Here is a 19941-nt window from a genome sequence, read left to right as displayed (position 1 = left end):
TTTTTTTTTTCAATTATTTAAATTTAAATCCTAGCCACCTATAGTCTAGCCAACCCAGCCAATGAGAGCCGGCCACGGAAGACCGCTAGGCCCGCCCAATGCCCGGGCTGAAACCCCCGCCCAAGGAGCCACGTCGAAACCCAAGCCCACCCGAGGTGGTGACTTGGGCGTTTGTACCCACCCCACGACCCAACCCCCGCCTCATACCCCATAGTCTTACTTACCTGATTGGTACCACGTTTTTCGATCTAGATTTTAGAAGATGCATTTTCACAATGATCATAGATTTTAATGTTTGGACTTTTTCTTGGTCCATACCGAACTCTTGAAGTTGATCCGTAAGTTTATGTTCTCAAGCCAAATTCATGGTCTGGAAATGCATCTTGTAAACTATATCTTTGTGGTATTTGATAGGAACTCATTATCAACAAACCTAAATCGTTTACGCTTGTTAGAAGCCGATTTGAGATGACTAATCTGGTTTTGATTTAGAATGCAAAAACATAAACAAGGTCACCTTTTTGATACTTTGTCTTTTTGGTATTCCATTACGAGCTAACATGCATTTGATCTCCATAGTGAAGAATCTAACAAGACTTGCAACAAATGAAGACGGAAATACCAAATTTTCTCGGTTATATGACATGAGGAAGGTGAACATGATGACGAAAAATGTGTATCATGAATCTTTTAGGATTTACGTAAATACTTACATATTAGCAATTAACCAAGGAATTGTTTTTGATCGGCATGTACAATGATTTTTATAGGCGTAGGAAAGTAACGGATATCCGCGTAAAAGATCTTGTCCCATTGGAAAACTTTATCTCATCGTTAAGATGAGAAAACAAGATATACATTCACTTACGATGAATAGTTTTTCAATGCAAGAGATATCCGAAAAATCTTATTTTTACAAAATTACTTTATCCGTGAAGATCGTATGGTTCTGAATTATGGTTTAGGCTTAAAAACAAGTAATCAACTATATTACATGAAAACGGAAAGTTAAAAGAAACATTACATTAGGAGGTTTAATTAATACTAATGGTAGGAAAATATATAAATTATATTAAACTAGTGATGGAACTGATTTTCGACTCAGTTCCTTATAAAGTAGATAATTAGATGAGAATTCGAAATGGAGATTGCATGTAGATCCATTATTCATCATTTGTTTGAAGTGAGTGTGCTACATATAACTTCCCGATCTTGGAATTCCAGGACATGATTTGCTGATTATATTGTACATGTACACAATATTTTCCCATATGCTTTATTGGATTTTTAATACCTCGTACATGTAAGGGCGTAAGGCTTGTTGCTCCTTGTGCTAATCCATATGTTTATGAACTTTTCGTTTATAATGTGTTTTGTCCAAGTTTTAATTAAAGTTATATGACAAGAAGTAAAGTTTAATTGGATTTGTCATTCATCTTTCCAAATGTGTCCCCCGCAAGAGCAAAAACCAAAATATGATCTTGTACATGCAACGCTTGTTGCTTTTTGCGGAGATCACAATTTGTGAGATCAATGATAAGTCTAGTTAAATTTCCCTTATTGAATACTACAAACTTAGATGCTATTTTGTTAAAATGTATAAAGTGTGATATTTTGTTAAATCACACATTAGAAAGTTGCATTATGGTATATTCCTTGTGGTCAACACCTCCAATTCAACACTTCTTTCATATGCTTGTCAAAACTTACATTGTTAGGGACTGTTTGTTTACCTCTTAATGAGTCTCTTAATGGTTCAGATCTCTTACTGGTTCAGACTATTTGTTTCACGAGCAAATGTCTGAACGGTTCAGACATTTGCCTCTGAATGGTTTATACAGAGTTTGAATGGTTAAAATCTCTAATCTGAATTGGTCAGACATTTGCCTCTAAACGGTTAAGCATTATACAGACTCTTAATGGTTCAGACCTCTTACTAACACTTAATGATTCAGACCTCTTACTAATTCAGCACAAAATCATTCAGATGTTGTCAAACAACCCTTTAGTCTCTTATGATTGTGTGTGAGAGAGAGCGTGTAACTGTGTGTTGCATTGTTTGTATGACTGACACTTGAACACCCGACACCGAAATGCAAATTTTATGAAAGAAAAAAACAAGTTAGAAAAGTTTTATTATTTTCCGCCATTTTGTGAATATAAAAAAATTACTCAAATTTTAACATTGTTTCCATCCATGGCTTTAATAAATGTTATAGTTTATAACCACCCACCCAAGTGACCCAAATACAATAATTATAAACTCGGTTGCTATCTAAGTTACATATTAAAAAAAATTAATAATAATAATAAAATATCCTTTCAAAACCACCGTTTCAGTTTTACTCCATTATTATAATATAAAAATCAAACCAATCAAAAGCCATTTTTAATTAGATCTTTTCTAAACATTACAAAAAAGACATACAAAAAGTATATGATTTAAGTAAAACTATACATACAAAGTATTTGAAATTCAAGTAAAAATGCGGGGTAAGAAAGTATAAGAACAACCTCCGAAAACCGTGGCCCATTCTCATCTCCCATAGTCCCACACATTTGATAGCTCAAAAAAGACACGCATCAACATAACTGAAAATAACTACCTCTCTCTCTCACACACTTACTGTGTGTAACCGTCGCCACCACCACCACCTTTAACACCCCCCCACCCCCCACTTCAACCCCTTTCTTTCCCCTTCAGTTTTCACATCCACACTATGAACAACAACACTAATATTACCACCGGTCCCACCACCAATCCACCGGATTTGCAACTCTACACTGCTTCTCCGGACCCTCACGTCATTTTCCGGCCAACACTTCACACCTCCGACGACCCAGCATGGAACGTCCACCCCATCACCACCATACAACCCCACCACCAGAACCCGAGAAAGAAGCGGACCAAGATGATCCAGTTTCACAACACCAAGCCCATTGTCACTGGCGGTAACGGTTCTGGACCTTCCGGTACCCATTCCGGCGTGGTTACAAAGAAGAAACCCGACCCGAGTGCACCGAAGATCACCCGTCCATGTACCGAGTGCGGTAAGCGGTTCTGGTCATGGAAAGCCTTGTTCGGTCACATGCGTTGCCACCCGGAGAGACCGTGGAGAGGGATCAACCCGCCGCCGAATATCCACCACCCGCCGGTGGATAACCACCGCGAGTTGGTTGTTACGACAACCGAGGACGACGAGTATGTGGCGGCATGCTTGCTGATGCTGGCCAACACACCAACTGTTCCACAAAATGTGAATACAACCACTCATGCATCCACCAGTTACCAACATCAACATCACTGCGGTTCAAACGACATGTTTCCGGGCCAGGTTAATGACCCAGAAAGCCGATTTGAGTGCTCGAGTTGTAAGAAGGTGTTCGGGTCGCACCAAGCGTTAGGGGGACACAGGGCAAGCCACAAGAATGTGAAGGGATGTTTCGCGAATACGAGAAACGATGCAGGAACTGGAACTGAAGAACTTGAGTATGGCGATTATTCGAGTCATTGCGATAAAAGCGGTGAAGCTTTGAGCATCAATCAGCAACACAAATGCAGCATTTGTTTGAAGATATTTTCAAGTGGACAAGCACTTGGTGGGCACAAAAGGTGTCACCTTGAGAAAGAAGATGGTGGTGTTGTACCAATAGCAACAGCAACCGCAACCGCAACGACATCAGTACTTTCGCAACCATTTAGGTTCGATTTGAACTTCCCTGCATCTCTACAAGATGATTCCACATGTTCAAGTTCAGATTTGGATTTAAGATTACGCTTGTGAACTATATATATAATGTATAACTCTAACATCACATAAATGTATGTATCCTGTATGATGTATGTCTGCTCCTTTCTATATATATACCATAACTTGTACTAATTAACTTGTATCTTTTCCATCTTCATACATTTGTGTAATTCCTCAAGTATTTCCTTTAGTAAAAACCGATGTTTATCTCCTGCGATGAACTTACAGCACGCGTTATTAACATGAACCATACTGTAACCAGCCACCACCTTAACCTGTTTATCTTTAACCATGGCCCTAAATCTTGCAGCAGCGTCCCACGAACCACGTGCAGCATACACGTTTGATGCAAGCATGTAACCACTTGAGTTGTTCGGTTCAAATTCGAGAACATGTTTGATCACTTTTTCCTGAATATTTTCATTACCGTTGTAGCTCGTTCTGCAACCGCTTAACAACGCCCCCCAAGCACTCGCACCGACGTTTTTTCCTTTGGCCAGTTGGTCGATCAGTTCCATTGCAAGATCGAGTTTCCCACCCCGGCTTAATAAATCTATTAAACAAGAGTAGTGTTCTAGGTTCGGTTTGACTTCTTGACTTTTGATAAACTTTTGGAAAAATGATAGCCCCTCGTTTATCAAACCTCCATGGCTACATGCTGACAACACCGAGAGTATTGTTATCGAATTAGGTTTTATACCGTGCATTTCCATTTCGGTTAACAAGCATAATGCGTCACGAGGAAGACCGTTCATACCACATGCTGCAATCATGGCACTGAACGATATAACATTTTTATCAATAATCTGACTAAAAGCCTTCTTTGAGGTTATTATATCTCCGTAACTTGAGTACATATCCAAAATGGCTGTCCCGACAGTTGTCTCGGTTGCCAACCCTAATCTGATGGCGATCCCGTGAACTGATTTTGGTACTTTTAGTTCAGAATAACAAGAGCAGGCTTCTATGAGATTTAGTACAGTAACAGCATTCGGTTTCTCTTGTGTTTGTATCATTTCATTGAAGACTTTGATCGCTTCATCGGGCAAGCCACAATGTGTGAAAGCGGCAATCATTGTGCTCCAAGAAACTGTATCTCGAATCTTCATCGAATTAAACAATCTTTGTGCGAAACATATAAGATTGCACTTTGCATAAACATCAACTAGAGTATTAATTATTAAGTGATTAAACTCGTGGTTTTTTCTTAGTATCACAGTATGAACGCATTTGCAGATAAGCGGGTCTGCAAAATGTTTGCATACTTGTAGGAGGTTGACTAATGTGACTGCATCAGGCTCGATTTTAGACTTCTGCATTGACATGAAAAGATTAATCGCTTCAGAGTGGTTCCCGTTGCATACTAATCCAGATAAAAGAGAGTTCCATGAAACACTGTTTTTTAAAGGCATGTCGTTCCAAGCTTGAAATGCAGCATCGGGATCGTTACACTTGGAATACATGTCAATCAAAGAGTTACCTACAAACAAATCACCATAAAAACCTTTACGAACAACAAACCCATGCAATGCTTTTCCTGTAACATAATTCTTTAGATTGGTGCAGGCTTTGAGCGCACTCACTACTGTTTGGCCATCAGCTTCCTTTCCGAACTGTGCTAACATCTCTCTAAATATCCCCAAACCAAAATGAGCATTGTCGCTTCTAACATAGCCCGAAATCATAACACTCCAAGCAATGACATCTCTGTCAGGCATTTCATCAAACAGCTTCTGTGCAAACTCCACTGCCATATTTGCATACATACCCAAAAGTGCGTTTTGGACGGACGAGACAGCCAAATAGTCAGTCTTCATTATATAACCATGCATTTTCTGCCCTTCATGTAAAGCTCCAAGAATGTTAACTGTCTGAATAACAAGTACTAAAGTGGAAACATTAGTTTCAAACCCTGCTGCTCTAGCGTCCTTAAACGTCGATAAACCTCGATCATAATCACCATGATCAATGCACCCAGAAATCATAATATTCCATGAAACACAATCCCTAACCTTCATGTTATCAAACACACTGAATGTGGAATCCAAAATACCAGCTTTTAAATAAAAATCCATGATAGAGTTTCCTATCGATGTGCATGATTCGACGACACAGAGCTTAATAACCGACGCATGAAGGGACTTCCCATGCCTGAAAGATGTTACTGAGCATGCCTTTAATATTGGATGGAACAATGTGGGCTCTGTGAACTGAACTCCTGATTTATTCAAGTCATTATATAAAGAAAGTAGCTCTAGCCATCTTTTATTAGAAGATAACTCTTTGATCTTTGTAACCCAGTTTGAAAGTTTTGAAATTGATATAATGGGTGGATGATTCATTGCACACGGTGCAATGAATTAACATTAACAATCAGTGTAATAAAGACGAATGTCAGCATGGGTTGATAGCATTCATAGAATATAACTGATAAGTGTTGAGTGAATGTATAAGAAACAGATTGAGGTGTATAATGATAATCGGAGATGAGGGTTAAGTTACCTGTGTAGGTTCTAGTGACCGATGAATCAGCGACGGCCGAAGGTAAGAACAACGAGGGACAGGGAAAATAACGAAACTAGCTGTTGACTGGTCAAAATTTTAAAAATAGCCCGTTGAAACGCTACCACCAGCCTTCACACGGAAACAATGTTTTAATTTAGGGTTAACTAGTACTGGTTAAATCGACCATAACCCTATAATTCCATAAAATACAATTTTTTTTCTCAAAAAATAATCTAATTTAATTAGGATTCATTATGTAACTAATCATTGTTTTATCTGGTAGAGTATCATGTAAAAAACGCCTAAAATGTGAGAAGGGTAAGAAAGAATCTCAGCCATTAAATCTTTTGATCTAATGGTTGAGATCAATAAGGACCAAATTGTAAAATATTTTCATTAATTTGGACTGATTTGAAATATCTAGGGGCAATATAGTCTTTTAAACCCACTAGAAATTAGGTAATGCACATGTAACTTACCCCCGTCTTTTTTAAACATCAATAACTTTTTATATGTAACTTTTAAAAAAAAAAAAAATTACACCATAATAACGAGCGTTTTCTTATCTTTAATATGAGTATCATGTTGCTATACTTATATAGAGAAAAAAATATGTTTCGATCAGATGTTTAGTCAATGAATGGTGTTATATATTTGCTGAATGGTGTTATATACTTGATGAATGGTTTATATACTTACTGAATGGTGTTATATACTTGCTGAATGGTGTTATATACTTGCTGAATGGTGTTATATACTTACTGAATGGTGTTATATACTTGTTGAATGGTGTTATATACTTGCTGAATGGTATTATATACTTGCTGAATGGTGTTATATACTTCCTATAATTAAGGTGGCGGTTATGGGAAGTTTTTAATTAATTGAATTAATGATAAAATTACTTGTTTACCCTTTTCAATTAATTTAGATCTAATGGCTGAGATTCTTTCTTACCTTTCTCACACTTTTGGTCTTTTTTACAATAACCTTACCCTGTTTTATCTAAAAAAACAACTATTTCTTGTAAAATATTAAGCATTTTTAGAGTATTATTATTACTTATATGTTATAAACAGTTGATGGAATATTGGAATGGAAAGCAAGCACTATGTTAATTACCGCAAATATGTAATGTCAATATTAACTTAATATCGTATTTTATTAAAATAAAATAATCTGATTTTAAGATAATGCAAACCGGTTCAACGGTTTGAACCCGTAGAACCGGATTTACCGACGGTATATAAGCGATACTGTATTCGGGGTTTACCCAATGTTTTAAAATCTGGTTTATATATTGTAACGGATTTGGCTCAGAAACGATCTAACCGGGTGTATTGGGTACTAGGCGGTTTAACTGGTTTTACCGGACGGTTCAACCAGTACAACTGGCCGGTTTGAACCACTTTTTAAAACATTGGGTGTACCGGTCTTTATCGTACCGGGCTCGTGTACGGTATCCGGTATAACCGGTCGGTTCATATCGGTATTTAAAACATTGCACGAAAATCAATGTTACTGAAGCGTCTTCAAAAATCCTTTCTGCGAACACCAATCAATACGCGACACGTAGAAAAAAAAGCCCGAAGCCTCTTTATAGAGGGTTGAAGCCTCGCTAGAGCCACTACAGGCTTTTTTTACACGTGTTACATATTGGTTGGCGTTCACTGAAATGATTTTTAAAGACGCTTCAGCAACATTGGTTTTCGTGTAAAGGCTCGTGGTGAGGTTTCAACCGACTATTTTTGAAAATTTGACCAGTCAACGACTATTTTCGTTATGTTCCCCTTAATTTTTATCTACTTTTGATTTATTTAAGGAAATAACTTTTAAATATTTTTATTACCCCTTTAAAGACAATAATACCATAAACTCTATAATATAATTTTCGTATAGTCATGATATATGTTAATAAAAGAGTTTCGTTTGGTTATATATGTAATTTTGTATTTGGATTATTATACACAACAATGTATTATTTGGTAAATATATGTGTTAGTTTTTTACTGCGTAGTTATAAACATGTTATGAGTAATTATACCACGAAGAGTGAGATCATCGGAGAGATGGAAGGAATTGAGATGGAAATGATGGGACCTAAGAGGCAATGAGGAAGATATTAGAGGGTGTGAGATCGAATCTTAATATTTATACGACTAATTGTGAGTGGAGAAGAGAAAAAATGTTACTATTAATCAGTAAATTTCGAGTCACTGTTCACACTCTATTTACTTACAATTTTTTGAAAGTGATTATGAGTTGAGAAGAGAGAAAAGTTAATAATAAAAGTAAAAAAAATATTATTTAATTAAAAATGAGAGAAAAGATAGTGTTTTTAGTGTAATTATAGAGATGGAGTAAAGAATCGATTGTGAATGCTCTGAGGATGTTAATATGCCCCCCCCCCCCCCCCGGCTGTTATCATTTAACTGAAGAAACTAACCTATTTAGTTTCAAGGATGCAAAGTGTAACGTTTTTTTATAAGTGGGGGACACAAAGTGTAGCGTTTTTTTTTCTTACTAAGACTTATTTATAGTGTTAGGACCGTTTAAGACCGTTCGTATATGAGATAACTTATCTGGATGTTTTGGTATAGTATTAGTTAGTCCAGGTGGGTTAAATGTAAAGATTCAATAGTTAGTACTAAGACTATATGGTGTGGAGGGGCTTGAAAAGTGAGCGTTACTCGACACGTGAATGACACGTCAGAGTACATCAGAAACGAGGCATGGTGCAAAAACGGGGGGTGTGGAACGGGGCGTGAAAGAGTGGGCGTTATTCGACACGTGACACATCTTTTTATTGTTAAGTTATATTTAAAATTTATATATAAATGTGAGTGGAGAAGAGAAAAAATGTTACTATTAATCAGTAAATTTCGAGGGTCACTGTTCACACTCTATATTTACTTACAATTTTTTGAAAGTGATTATGAGTGGAGAAGAGAGAAAAGTTAATAATAAAAGTATAAAAAAATATTATTTAATTAAAAATAAGAGAAAAGATAGTGTTTTTAGTGTAATTATAGAGATGGAGTAAAGAATCGATTGTGAATGCTCTGAGGATGTTAATATGACTATCACCACCCGTATTTTCCACCCCGGTGTGCGCCGTCTCGAATTTTTCACGATCCAAACGGATAGTCCTAAAACGAGAAGAAAGCGCGTCCACGGCTCGGGTGGTCTCACCCCTACGGACGCAAAAAGTGTTGTAAAATTTACCCCAAAACGGACCACTCGAACGATTACGCGCTGTGTAGTGGCTAAGAGCTTCGACCTATGACTCGCATAACGCAATATCTTCTTCTTCAGTCCACGGGATCGTTGCCATTTTTTGAATTTTTGAAATGTAAATGGGTAGAGAGTTGAGATAATTTTAGATAACATGTGTTGTAAAAAAATGGAAGAGGGTTGTATTTACGGGAGAGTTTATTTAGTTTTAAAAAGTAACTTTTTTATTTAATTTTAAAAACTTACCGTTGGTTGACAACGGCAGATGTCCACAGACAATCACACGTCATGTTTCAAAATGTCTCCACGCCGGTTGAAAATTCACCGTCTTCAACACCACACCTTCCTCCACGCCGTTGGCGGACTGGTGTGTACCGCGTGGAAATACCAAAACACCGGAAAAAACGCCCACCCCTTATTGTCTAAATGTATAGAATTTTGGCCCGAATTTTTTTTTTTACAAAACTGGTTTTAATTATCTAGATTTGGTCTGTCTAGTTTGTTTTCAATTCCGTCTTAAATGTATAGAATTCCGTTTTGACGGACGATGTGGCATCGATAGGTGGCACTCTCACGAACATCGCATTCAACTTTCACGTTTGTGGGCTTGGACTTCACAGACGGGTGTGATGGACCCTCAAATTTTTTTATTTGTTTTTAGGGGTGCAAATGAGCCGAGCGGCTCGCGAGCTACTCGAGATCAGCTCGAGAAAAAACTCGAAACGAGCCGAGCCTTATCGAGCCCGAACCGAGCTTGAGCTTAAAATAAAGCTCGTTTGTTTATCGAGCCCGAGCTCGAGCTTTGCATGTGAAGCTCGTTAGGCTCGTCGAGCTTTATCGAGCCTTAGTGTAAAAACGAGCCGAGTCGATCCGAGCTTATTCAAACTTGTTTACAAGCCGACCTCGAACCTAAAAATAAGCTTATTTAGTAAACGAGCCCGAGCCCGAGCTTCACTTATCGAGCTTGCGAGTATAAAAAGTCTATTATTTATATTATTTTTATTTAATATATTAATTAATAGATAATAAACGAGCCGAGCTCGAGCCTTGAAAACAAAGCTCGAATCGAGCCGAGCTCGAGCCCGAGATCACATAAGTTAATCGAGCTCGAGCTCAAGCTCAAGCCTGGTCAAGCTCGGGCTCGACTCGGCTCGTTTGCACCCCTAGTACTTCTCTTTTTTCATTTTACTTTAGGAACTTTTATAAAATAGATTTATTAATAAATATATAAAATACTTTATACAATTATCTTTTATGATATAACTTCTATATAGGAACAATAAAATACCATCTCTAATTTGTAGTATAAGATGTACTCATACCACAAAAACTGTATTTGTCAAAGTAAAATATTAAAACAAAAGAAAATTTATTCAGCTGATGTTAATTTGAGAATTTTAATTTCTTGTTATTGTTGATGCACGACCTCATCAATACCTTACTAACCAATATCATCATCATCATCATCATCATCATACTCAGTAAATCCCACCAATAGCAAAGCTAACGTAGGGTCTGAGGAGGGTAAGATGTAGACAGCCTTACCTCTACCCCGTAGGAATAGAGAGGCTGCTTCCAATGAGACCCCCGGCTCAATAGTAGTTTTGTATCAAGCCTTGGACATGAGGCACATAACACTCAGCAATCGGGACAAAGGCCCATTTGTGCATGTACCCCTTGTCTTTTGGCTATCAACGCCGCCACCACACGATGCATGATTAGTCGTCCGCCGCTAAGCCGCTTTTAACGTTATTTACACGAAATTAGTAAAATAACGTTAAAATTAGTGCAATTTCACTTTTGCCCCATGAGGGCCCACACATATATACATTATATGCGCACACCGCAAGCAGGGCGTACCTTACTAACCAATATGATATGGTAAAACTCGACTTGTACTAGGCAGTTTACATTCAACTTTCAAGGAGGTTAAAGACCAAAAACCGGTGAAGGTGAATTTGAACATGAGAGACGACTCAAGCGCTTGCTACTGTAGAAGGTTTATTGCATTATATTTAATATATTTATACACATGTAAGCATAGTCATTACCCTGATTATATTATATAACCTACTGCAGCCAGGCGCCGCATGCACATATATAGAACAAAACTGAAAGACACTAACACCATACAAATTCTGTAAATCATGTTGTATAATAATGTTCTTACTGAACAAAATTCTGTTACCTTGAGTTTGTATACAAACAATGAACGTATTACATGTTACGCGAGACAAGAATATCACTATCATTATGATAACATGAAGCTATTAATATTACACATTTGTAGATACGGATTATCAAACTTCACATACCTTGACCAATATGACCTGTACTTGCTGATAGCAAGATCTAACCACGGTTTATAATTCCCATTGTAATGTACAACAGCCGCATTCTCTATTTCCGTTTGGTTAAGGGCAGGATCATATCCAAGGCCCAACACGTGCCAGCTCCGCTCCAATGGATGCGTCAGATTATAAAACGTTATCAGTCCAGGTGGCAACGTACCAAGCTTCCATAGAGTTCTTTCCTCGTTCTTACCCAAAAAACAAACAAAACAAATAAGTTGGAAAAACCTGTTACACATGAATGGATTTTGTTTCATCTCAAACGGGTCATGTCATCAAATCTAGGTACAAAAAAGGAAATGACCAAAGGGATCAAACCGGTTGATATACAACCAAAGTATAATTTAATGCATACAACTTCCTAACTGGTTTTTTTAGTAGAGTAAAGTACATGGATGGTCCCTGTGCGTAACCAAAATTTTGGATTTAGTCCCTAGTTTTTAAAAGTACATGGATGGACCCTGTGGTCTGCACTTTGTAACGTATTTAGCCCCCAACTTTTGCCGAAAGTACATTCCTAGTGGTATGCAATTTGTAACGCATTTAGTCACAAACGTTTAATGACTAAATGCGTTACAAAGTGCATACCACAGGGACCATCCATGTACTGTTGGCAAGAGTTGGGGACTAAATGCGTTACAAAGTGCAAACCATAGGGACCATCCGTGTACTTTAAAAAAGCTAGGGACTATATCCAAAATTTTGGTTAACCGCAAGGACCATCCGTCTACTTTACTCTTTTTAGTATTATATTGTTTATGGAATCATTAACACGTAGTTATTCATAAAAGGTATATAAATATGAACAAAAAGTGTTTGCGGGTCAACCCAACCCGATCCATTTCACACCGAATCGTTTGACTCCTTAAAAAAAAAACCATAAAAGCACGCTTAGAATAGTTGCAAGGCTTACCATATTTTGCCAACCATGATATATTCCCGTAATATCACGTTTTTTCCACTCCTTCAAATCAAACATATTCATACCAAAGGCCCAACCACAAGCATTTGGCTCAAAATTATCTGCAATTTTCGGGTTAGAAAAATTCAAATACTTGTCAAACCGGTGAAAGCTCTCCTTACACGTCTCCACAGCACCATTGACCATCCCGTGCAAGTCAACATTCCATAAAGGTGTCAAATCCTTTTGAACAACAATATCATCATCCAAAAACAATATTTTATCCAGCTTCGGGTACACTTCAGGAAGGTAAAATCTCAAATGATTCAACATTGATAAGTATTTCGGGTTCCTATATTTAAGATTATCCGAACCAGCCGTTAAAGACGACGTTTGATGTGCTTTAAAATAATATTCTCTCATTCTAGATGACTCCAGCTGTCGAAGAACAGGACAATAAGAAGCGTTTAGCCAAGTGAAATCATCCACATTTTGAACTTCGATTGTAGAACCTTCCGGATGGTTAACTAAAAACCACATTTTCATGGCTGCAAAGTTTAGTTTGTCTGTCACAATATGGAATACGTGTTTTTCGGGCTCTTTCGCATGTAGAACCGTTGAATTCACAACTACAGACGTTGCTAGAACATTGTCCGAAAATATGGCATAGTGGTATAATGAAGGATCTTCAAGAAATCTTTTATCGGGAATTTTAATATCTTTATCAGTAAGCAAGAAATAATCTGTGGTGAGAACTAGAGGAAGGCAATGCAATGGCTTCGGTAACGTTTTGGCAGCTAGTTGTGTTAAAGATGCACTTTTTTTCTTCACTTCATCGACGTTTGCTTCTGTGGATTGAAGCATAACCCTTAGTTTTCTTGCCATTATGATGCAATCATAGAATTGGTCCTTAGCCAATGCTAGGATATGACCCATTTCTTTAGCCCGATCAACTGCACTGATGGTGTGGGTAAACAAAATTCAAGTAAGACAACAAGCCGTTCTCAAACAGGTCAAAAAAATGCTAAAAGGGGAACAAGTCGAGTGGGTCAAACCATAGTTGTTAATGGAGAACAACGACAAATAGCGATAAGGTACCTATATGCTACATAGCGAATAGCAATAAATAGCGGGTGCACTAGAATTTTTTTTTTTCAAAAATTTATATGTATATTATATCAAAATGCCCTTGTATATACACTATTTTACATGTATATTTAACAAAAACCTAAAATCCAGCTATTTTATAGCTATATTTAATCGCTATTTATATATAAGAAAAACTGAAATCCCGCTATTTATGGCTACATACCCTGTAGCGACCTTCGACCTCTACGCTACGCTATTCGCTATAGCGATCGCTATTGACAACTATGGGTCAAACGGGCTGAAAGTAGCCCATAACTCCATTTTTAATGCATAAAACCTGGGTGCTAAACGGGTCGTGTTCGTGGGTTGGCGGGTTCAACCCAACCTGAACCTGAAAATTTTAGACAAACCCGAACACGAAAATTGTGTCATACATATGAACCCGAACACAACCCGAATATTCGTGGATTGACCCGAACACGACACGTTCAACCCGATTTTTTATTATTTTTTAATTATTTTCGGAAAATAATATATTAAAAATTTACTACAAAAAACACAATTTTAATAATACAATTACATTTTAATTATAAAATTTAATGTGAATTTATAATTATGGAATAAAACACCCACCCAATTTAATTTATGACATAAAAACATATTGTAAAAAAATATAAAATATAATAAAATGGGTTAAACGGGTCAACCCGCCAACCGGATCGGGTTGAAATGAACCCGAACCGTTCAGCTAAACTTGTTCATGGGTTCAACCTGAAACTGACCCGAACCCATTTAGACTAAACCCAAACCCACGAATTCCATGTTAGGTTCGTGTCATGCTTCGGTTCGTGTCAGAAATTAACACCCCTACCTCATAATTTGTCCGTATTTACAGATTTAGATTGTTATCATAATATTATTGTTTTTGTAATCATAATTAACGCATTGAATATTTATAATAAGTTTGGAAAATGTACACAAATATTGTATGGGGGTCAGATGAAAGGAACGTTTCAAACGTACAAAAACGGAGCTGTTTTGACCCGTTACCCAACTCGTCTCTTGCCACCTCTAGTACAAGTGTACAAAAGAAACTTGTTAGAAAGTTATAAGAAATCAAAGAGCAATACCTTGGCGCTAGTTCACTATCAAAAGTTGCTTTTTCGATAGCTTGCTGACTTCTTTTAGAGTGTTTAATCAACGAATCATATATAACAGTTTCATTTTTGGCTTTTGCAATACTTGCATAAGCTTTTGCCATGATTATCTGGTCACGCATAAGCTTCACCGTAGAATCTGAATTAGGACTTTCATATTCTTTTCTCCAAATACCATATCTACCCTTGATACTGGTGTCAAACGTTTTGGCACGTTCAATGGCGGCTTCTTCCATCTGGGTCATCATTTTTTGGCTTACTTGTATCAGTTCTGCGGTTCGACGATCCCGCCTCTCCTGACGTAAGGCCTAAATGAGAAAAAAAAATACGATTAGCTAAAGAAATACGGTTAGTGATAAAATATGATCAAGAGAAGCATTTGCTAATTACCCGACGTTTGTGCTTCGCTGGATGGATTAGAGATGAAGTTTTATGAGGCTGTTCGTTTATATCTACATGTTCATTGGATGAATGCGGGTTGCTGTGCTCGAATCTTGTTTCAGGCTGCTCATTTAGTAAAGACGTTTGACTATTTTTCAAATGTGTCCAAGATAACCTTAAACAAAAAAGTATATATACCTTTGAGTCCTCCGCTTTGCTTTGATTGTCATCAATGGGGTTTTTCCAAACCCATGAAGCAGACAAATCTTTGGACTTCACGGTCCTAATTTTTATGGCACCAGAAGTGTCTGTGTATGTCACTATTATGTCAATATCCTGCATTTCATTACAAAGAACATGGCATCATCATTGATGAGCACTATTAAGATAACGGAAATTGCAATATTACCTTCTCAACTTTATGATTTCCAACTGCCAAAGAGTTTGCGTTAGCTTGTTCCTGCACAATTAACTTCTTACTTAGTAACTGCAACCACTTTCAAGCATATAATAAAAGACCGTTTGGCTTTGGAATGTCAATATAAAAGATGATTATGTACCTTCTTATCCATACATTGAGGACAATCAAACATGGGCCATTTCCCATTAATCTCTCTTCGACTAAAACAAACAGAAAACGAAGCATGATTATGGTGCAGGTATTCACTATCACTTAAAAGTGATACAAAAACATAAATTTAAATCTATTATTATCAAGGTCTATATGTATAAAAGTTCATTTATAATCTAACAACAGAGCAAGATAATTGTAATCTTACATTCTTAAAGAATCAAGTGCATCAGCTCCAACTATCGAAATGTGAACCAAGACCTGTGTATACACATTAATATAAAGACCTTGTGTAAAACTTAAGTATACAATATACAAAAAAAACAAACAGTTATATATATAATTAAACAAAACAAAATATCACAACCAGATATACAAAAAATAAACTAAGCTGAGAAACTCTCATATATGCAAGAGACTAACAGATAACTTGAAAAAAAACCTTCATCTACGACCGAAACTAGCTGAATTTATTCGATATGCTAATCGTAGCTATCATCCATATGTCCATACAAATGCTACCAAAGGCTAATGAACAAACTTAAATCCTAAATCCAATAACAATGTGGTACAACTTTTAAAGCAGGTAGTACAAACAGAACAATGTCGGTGCTACGTTTCTAACATAGCTAGTAGCAATTTTACATCTGAATATTACTTAATTTCAGATTAACATTACATAATGTAAGTATTTATAGTGAATATATCGTAATCAACAAATCCTGAACAAAGTACAGATGTTGCATCAGATTTGTAAGGGTTAAACAACAATATTCAATGGAAAACCCTAATGGCAGCTATATGTGTAGACGAATAAGCAAGGAATTGATTAAAACTCACAAATGATTACCAGGAAGATGAATATTGTGAGAGGAGATAGAGAAGTTGTTGATCTTGTAATTGGAGATTTCATGGCTGTAGATAGAGGTGGAGAGATATAGAGACGTTTTAGTTTGTGTTTTGTGGCTGAAAGATTGATCGGAAAATCAGATCGAGTGTCGGCATCGGAGATCGTAGCTGCCGGTAGCATCAGTGTCCCCGATTCCGTTGATCATATGCTGCCCAAAAAGTCGGTGTAATAATAATAAAAAAAGTCTGTGTAATAATAATAATAAATAAAGGTGTTCATATTACATGAGAACACTTTTTCTCAAAATAATTACACTTTAGCGAATACTACGCGTATTTTTTTTGTTTGTTTCTTTTTTTTTTATTAAATTTTTAAACGGCAATCTAATCTTAACCTAAATCTATAACACAAGTCACTAGAGATTTGAACCGATTATCGGAGACAGGTACGATAAAGCACGGTCTAGTTAGGATACCGGTTTAGTTTTTGAATCGCTGCAAAATCTGATATTACGTTGTAAGGTCGGTCCAATGTTTTTGAAGGTCCTACGCGAACTACAAAGTCTCAATCAGAAATTCGCAAGCACAATATCAAAATTTAAAGATTCGAAGTATCAATTAGGAATTTAGGGAAAACAGTGAAGTGGTATATCACAATATGTAAACATTACAAAAAATAGTCGTTAACTAACCTGGATTATCCTTGAGACGTCATTATTTTCCCTAATGTTGCCTCTAATTTCTCTCTAATTCGGGACACCATTTAGTGAAACGAGCACGCATAGTTAGCGAGAATGACGGTGACGGTCTAACCTTGATGACGCCCTAGGTGCTTACCTAACCTTGAAAGCCTATAGTGTCACACCCCAGTCTAGGTTCTTAGACCGTGGGGTATGGTGGGGCGTGGGTTGGGGGCATGGTGCGACACGTGTAGTATGGGGCACCCAAGACCAAAAGCCAATTTCAAAGGGGTATGGTGGGGCGTGGCTGGGGTGGCGTGGAAAAAAGCCCATTTCAAAGGGCTAGTGCTCTTGACCAACGAGGTTCCGCCATGTCATGTTCGTAGCCCCACCTAACGCCCGGGTTGAAACCCCCGCCCCATACCCCATAGTCTTAGTTTGGGAGCATTATGCTCGTTTAGGTAGCCTTGCTAAGGCTAGTCCTTAGAACGCCTAGCATATCTTAGGCTCGTCCTTTGGATGACCAAGCTTTGCAAAGACACGTCCTTAGGACGTATAGCTTTGCTTAGGCTTGCCTTTAGGATTGGCGTAGCCTTGTATAGGCTCGTTAGGCCCAACGAGTCCAACCTATCATGTCCGTTCATTTAGCTATGCCTAGCATAACATTTACCCTTTCCTTGTTGCATTCGTTTGTCTAGGGTTGAATCACGCTTGTTATTCGGATCGTTCACTTGTTCATTTGAGCTGATGTCTGGTCACATACATTCAAACCCAAGGCATCTAGCTTGATATAATTGTTGATCTTGATTCTTTTACATCATGCTAGTTTGCTCGAGCATCGTTGAGGTGGGTAGATCTTTCCTAATTCCCCTTTTTACATTTACAAGTTTTGGGGTGTATCATGTGCATTGTTTATAACATTTGCGATTTAAATTTCATTCCAATTACATGCGAGTCAATGTGTGATTACGTGATATGTGTTGCTTGGTTCATTGTTTACATTTCAAGTTATGCATTGGTTTATTTGGTTCTTTGGTTGCATTTTAAGTCAAGATACAGATATACATTACCCATGGATCCATAGGCTGACTAGTTTCCCACGGCCATGGGTTGTAACTAGTATGTCACCGCACATAAGACTCGTTCTTCGGGGCTTGAGTCTCACATTACAGATGCAGCACAAGGCATCACAAATACAATACATTACACTGTAGATACAGTACCTTCATTTACATTACAGTTACATTCATTTACATTACAGATTCAGTTACGTTCATGACATTACAATACATTATTGTTGCTTGGTTGTTACATATTGTTCAACTTATCATTTGATTACCATTGTATTCGCATGTAATAATTTCTCAAAAACAAATAAACAAAAATATTTTTACTAAAACCTTTTAGATTTACTCACCAACTTTTGTTGACCCAGAAACCATTTTTTCACATGATACATGTTAGCAGGTTTAAAGACTTGATGACGACACTTAGGGATGATACCTTAGAGACATAAACCGGATTTTGTGCTGTACTTCCATTGTTATTTGAATTGTATGTATTATGACAAATTGATTATTAATAATATTTAACTTTTAATACTTTGTCATATGCTGTGAGCAATCGGATCATGCCCCGGTCACCTATTCCGCTGCGGGCCGGAGTGTGACATATAGGTCCAACCTTGTTACATTGTTTCCTATACATACCGTTGACCAAGTTTATACCCATGTTTAGTTTTGAGTTTTAACGAGGATGAACCAGCTTCTCAAGCACAAGTTTACTTGTTATATATGTTACATGTCTTACGTAATTTTAATATATTATGATTATTGCTAACTAAAAGTTTTATTTTATATTGTAGGAAACGAAATAGTTACGCTCTTGTCGATGAGGATGATGATGATAGTGAATTCCGTCAAGTGATCGTGAACTTGATGCAGTCAACATTTCAATGTCATAAACCTATTGTAAACTTTGATTTTCTTAACAAAATAAAAACTTGGTTGGAAAATTGATTTTTTTTTATTATGGAATTATGTAATTTTTATTATTTTTTGAGTTGAAATTATATTTTTATGGAATAATAGGGTTGACTAATCACCTAGTTGAACTGCCCGATACAATCAGTTAAACCTTTTCTAAGGCCAACCGGTGCGGTATATAAACCAGGTTTTTAAATATTTATCTAATCCTACGTTCCTATAGTTAAATCTACATCATTGTCCACTAGTGGGTTACCACCCGCGCTCTGCGGCGAGTTTGAAACATTAATAAAATAAGTAAATCACTAGAAGAGCAATTCTGCCATATAAAATGATTGAATTGCCTTTCTCGTTAACATAAATAATGGATGAAGTTAACACAGTGGACTAAAATGGCAACGGTGAAACCTTTTTGGACCCACATGTGAAAAATAAAACATTTGGACTAAATTGGCAAAATGACCCAACCACATGAACTAAAATGGC

The 19941-nt window shown here is 37.0% G+C and overlaps 3 protein-coding genes across 4 annotated transcripts; 1 reads left to right on the top strand and 2 right to left on the bottom strand.

Annotated features, from left to right (window-relative positions):
• Nucleotides 1–2420: 2420 nt before the first annotated feature.
• Nucleotides 2421–3785, top strand: LOC110923521 (zinc finger protein ZAT3). Its single transcript, XM_022167603.2, has one exon. The coding sequence runs from the start codon at nucleotides 2721–2723 to the stop codon at nucleotides 3783–3785; it is 1065 nt and encodes a 354-aa protein (XP_022023295.1). The 5' UTR covers nucleotides 2421–2720.
• LOC110923520 (pentatricopeptide repeat-containing protein At2g17210) lies at nucleotides 3505–6304 on the bottom strand. Its single transcript, XM_022167602.2, has one exon. The coding sequence runs from the start codon at nucleotides 6092–6094 to the stop codon at nucleotides 3881–3883; it is 2214 nt and encodes a 737-aa protein (XP_022023294.1). The 5' UTR covers nucleotides 6095–6304; the 3' UTR covers nucleotides 3505–3880.
• A 5323-nt stretch (nucleotides 6305–11627) lies between these two features.
• LOC110926439 (probable galacturonosyltransferase 3) lies at nucleotides 11628–17068 on the bottom strand. Of its 2 annotated transcripts, none has more exons than XM_022170203.2 (9): nucleotides 16792–17068; nucleotides 16150–16202; nucleotides 15931–15991; nucleotides 15780–15830; nucleotides 15569–15706; nucleotides 15380–15493; nucleotides 14963–15297; nucleotides 12756–13701; nucleotides 11628–12030 (listed from the first exon to the last, which is right to left on the bottom strand). In XM_022170203.2, the coding sequence occupies exons 1-9, from the start codon at nucleotides 16969–16971 to the stop codon at nucleotides 11743–11745; spliced, it is 2166 nt and encodes a 721-aa protein (XP_022025895.1). In that variant the 5' UTR covers nucleotides 16972–17068; the 3' UTR covers nucleotides 11628–11742. The 2 variants fall into 2 exon arrangements, with proteins under 2 accessions (XP_022025895.1, XP_022025896.1); XM_022170204.2 differs by having other exon boundaries at nucleotides 16782–16996.
• Between the last annotated feature and the right edge of the window lie 2873 nt (nucleotides 17069–19941).

This window comes from Helianthus annuus, chromosome 17 (genome assembly GCF_002127325.2).
Source record: "Helianthus annuus cultivar XRQ/B chromosome 17, HanXRQr2.0-SUNRISE, whole genome shotgun sequence".
Taxonomy (NCBI): Eukaryota; Viridiplantae; Streptophyta; class Magnoliopsida; order Asterales; family Asteraceae; genus Helianthus; species Helianthus annuus.
Note: the sequence above shows the minus strand (reverse complement) of the source record. Positions and strands in the feature narration are given on the sequence as shown.

What these genes read in the sequence shown, in the direction of transcription:
- LOC110923521 (XM_022167603.2), top strand. Translation starts at nt 2,721, where the DNA reads ATGAACAACAACACTAATATTACCACCGGTCCCACCACCAATCCACCG.
- LOC110923520 (XM_022167602.2), bottom strand. Translation starts at nt 6,094, where the DNA reads ATGAATCATCCACCCATTATATCAATTTCAAAACTTTCAAACTGGGTT.
- LOC110926439 (XM_022170203.2), bottom strand. Translation starts at nt 16,971, where the DNA reads ATGCTACCGGCAGCTACGATCTCCGATGCCGACACTCGATCTGATTTT. An exon ending in CTCAATGTATGGATAAGAAG is followed by an intron (nt 15,831 to 15,930) that starts GTACATAATCAT and finishes TTAATTGTGCAG; the next exon opens with GAACAAGCTAACGCAAACTC. An exon ending in GATAGTGAACTAGCGCCAAG is followed by an intron (nt 13,702 to 14,962) that starts GTATTGCTCTTT and finishes CCACACCATCAG; the next exon opens with TGCAGTTGATCGGGCTAAAG.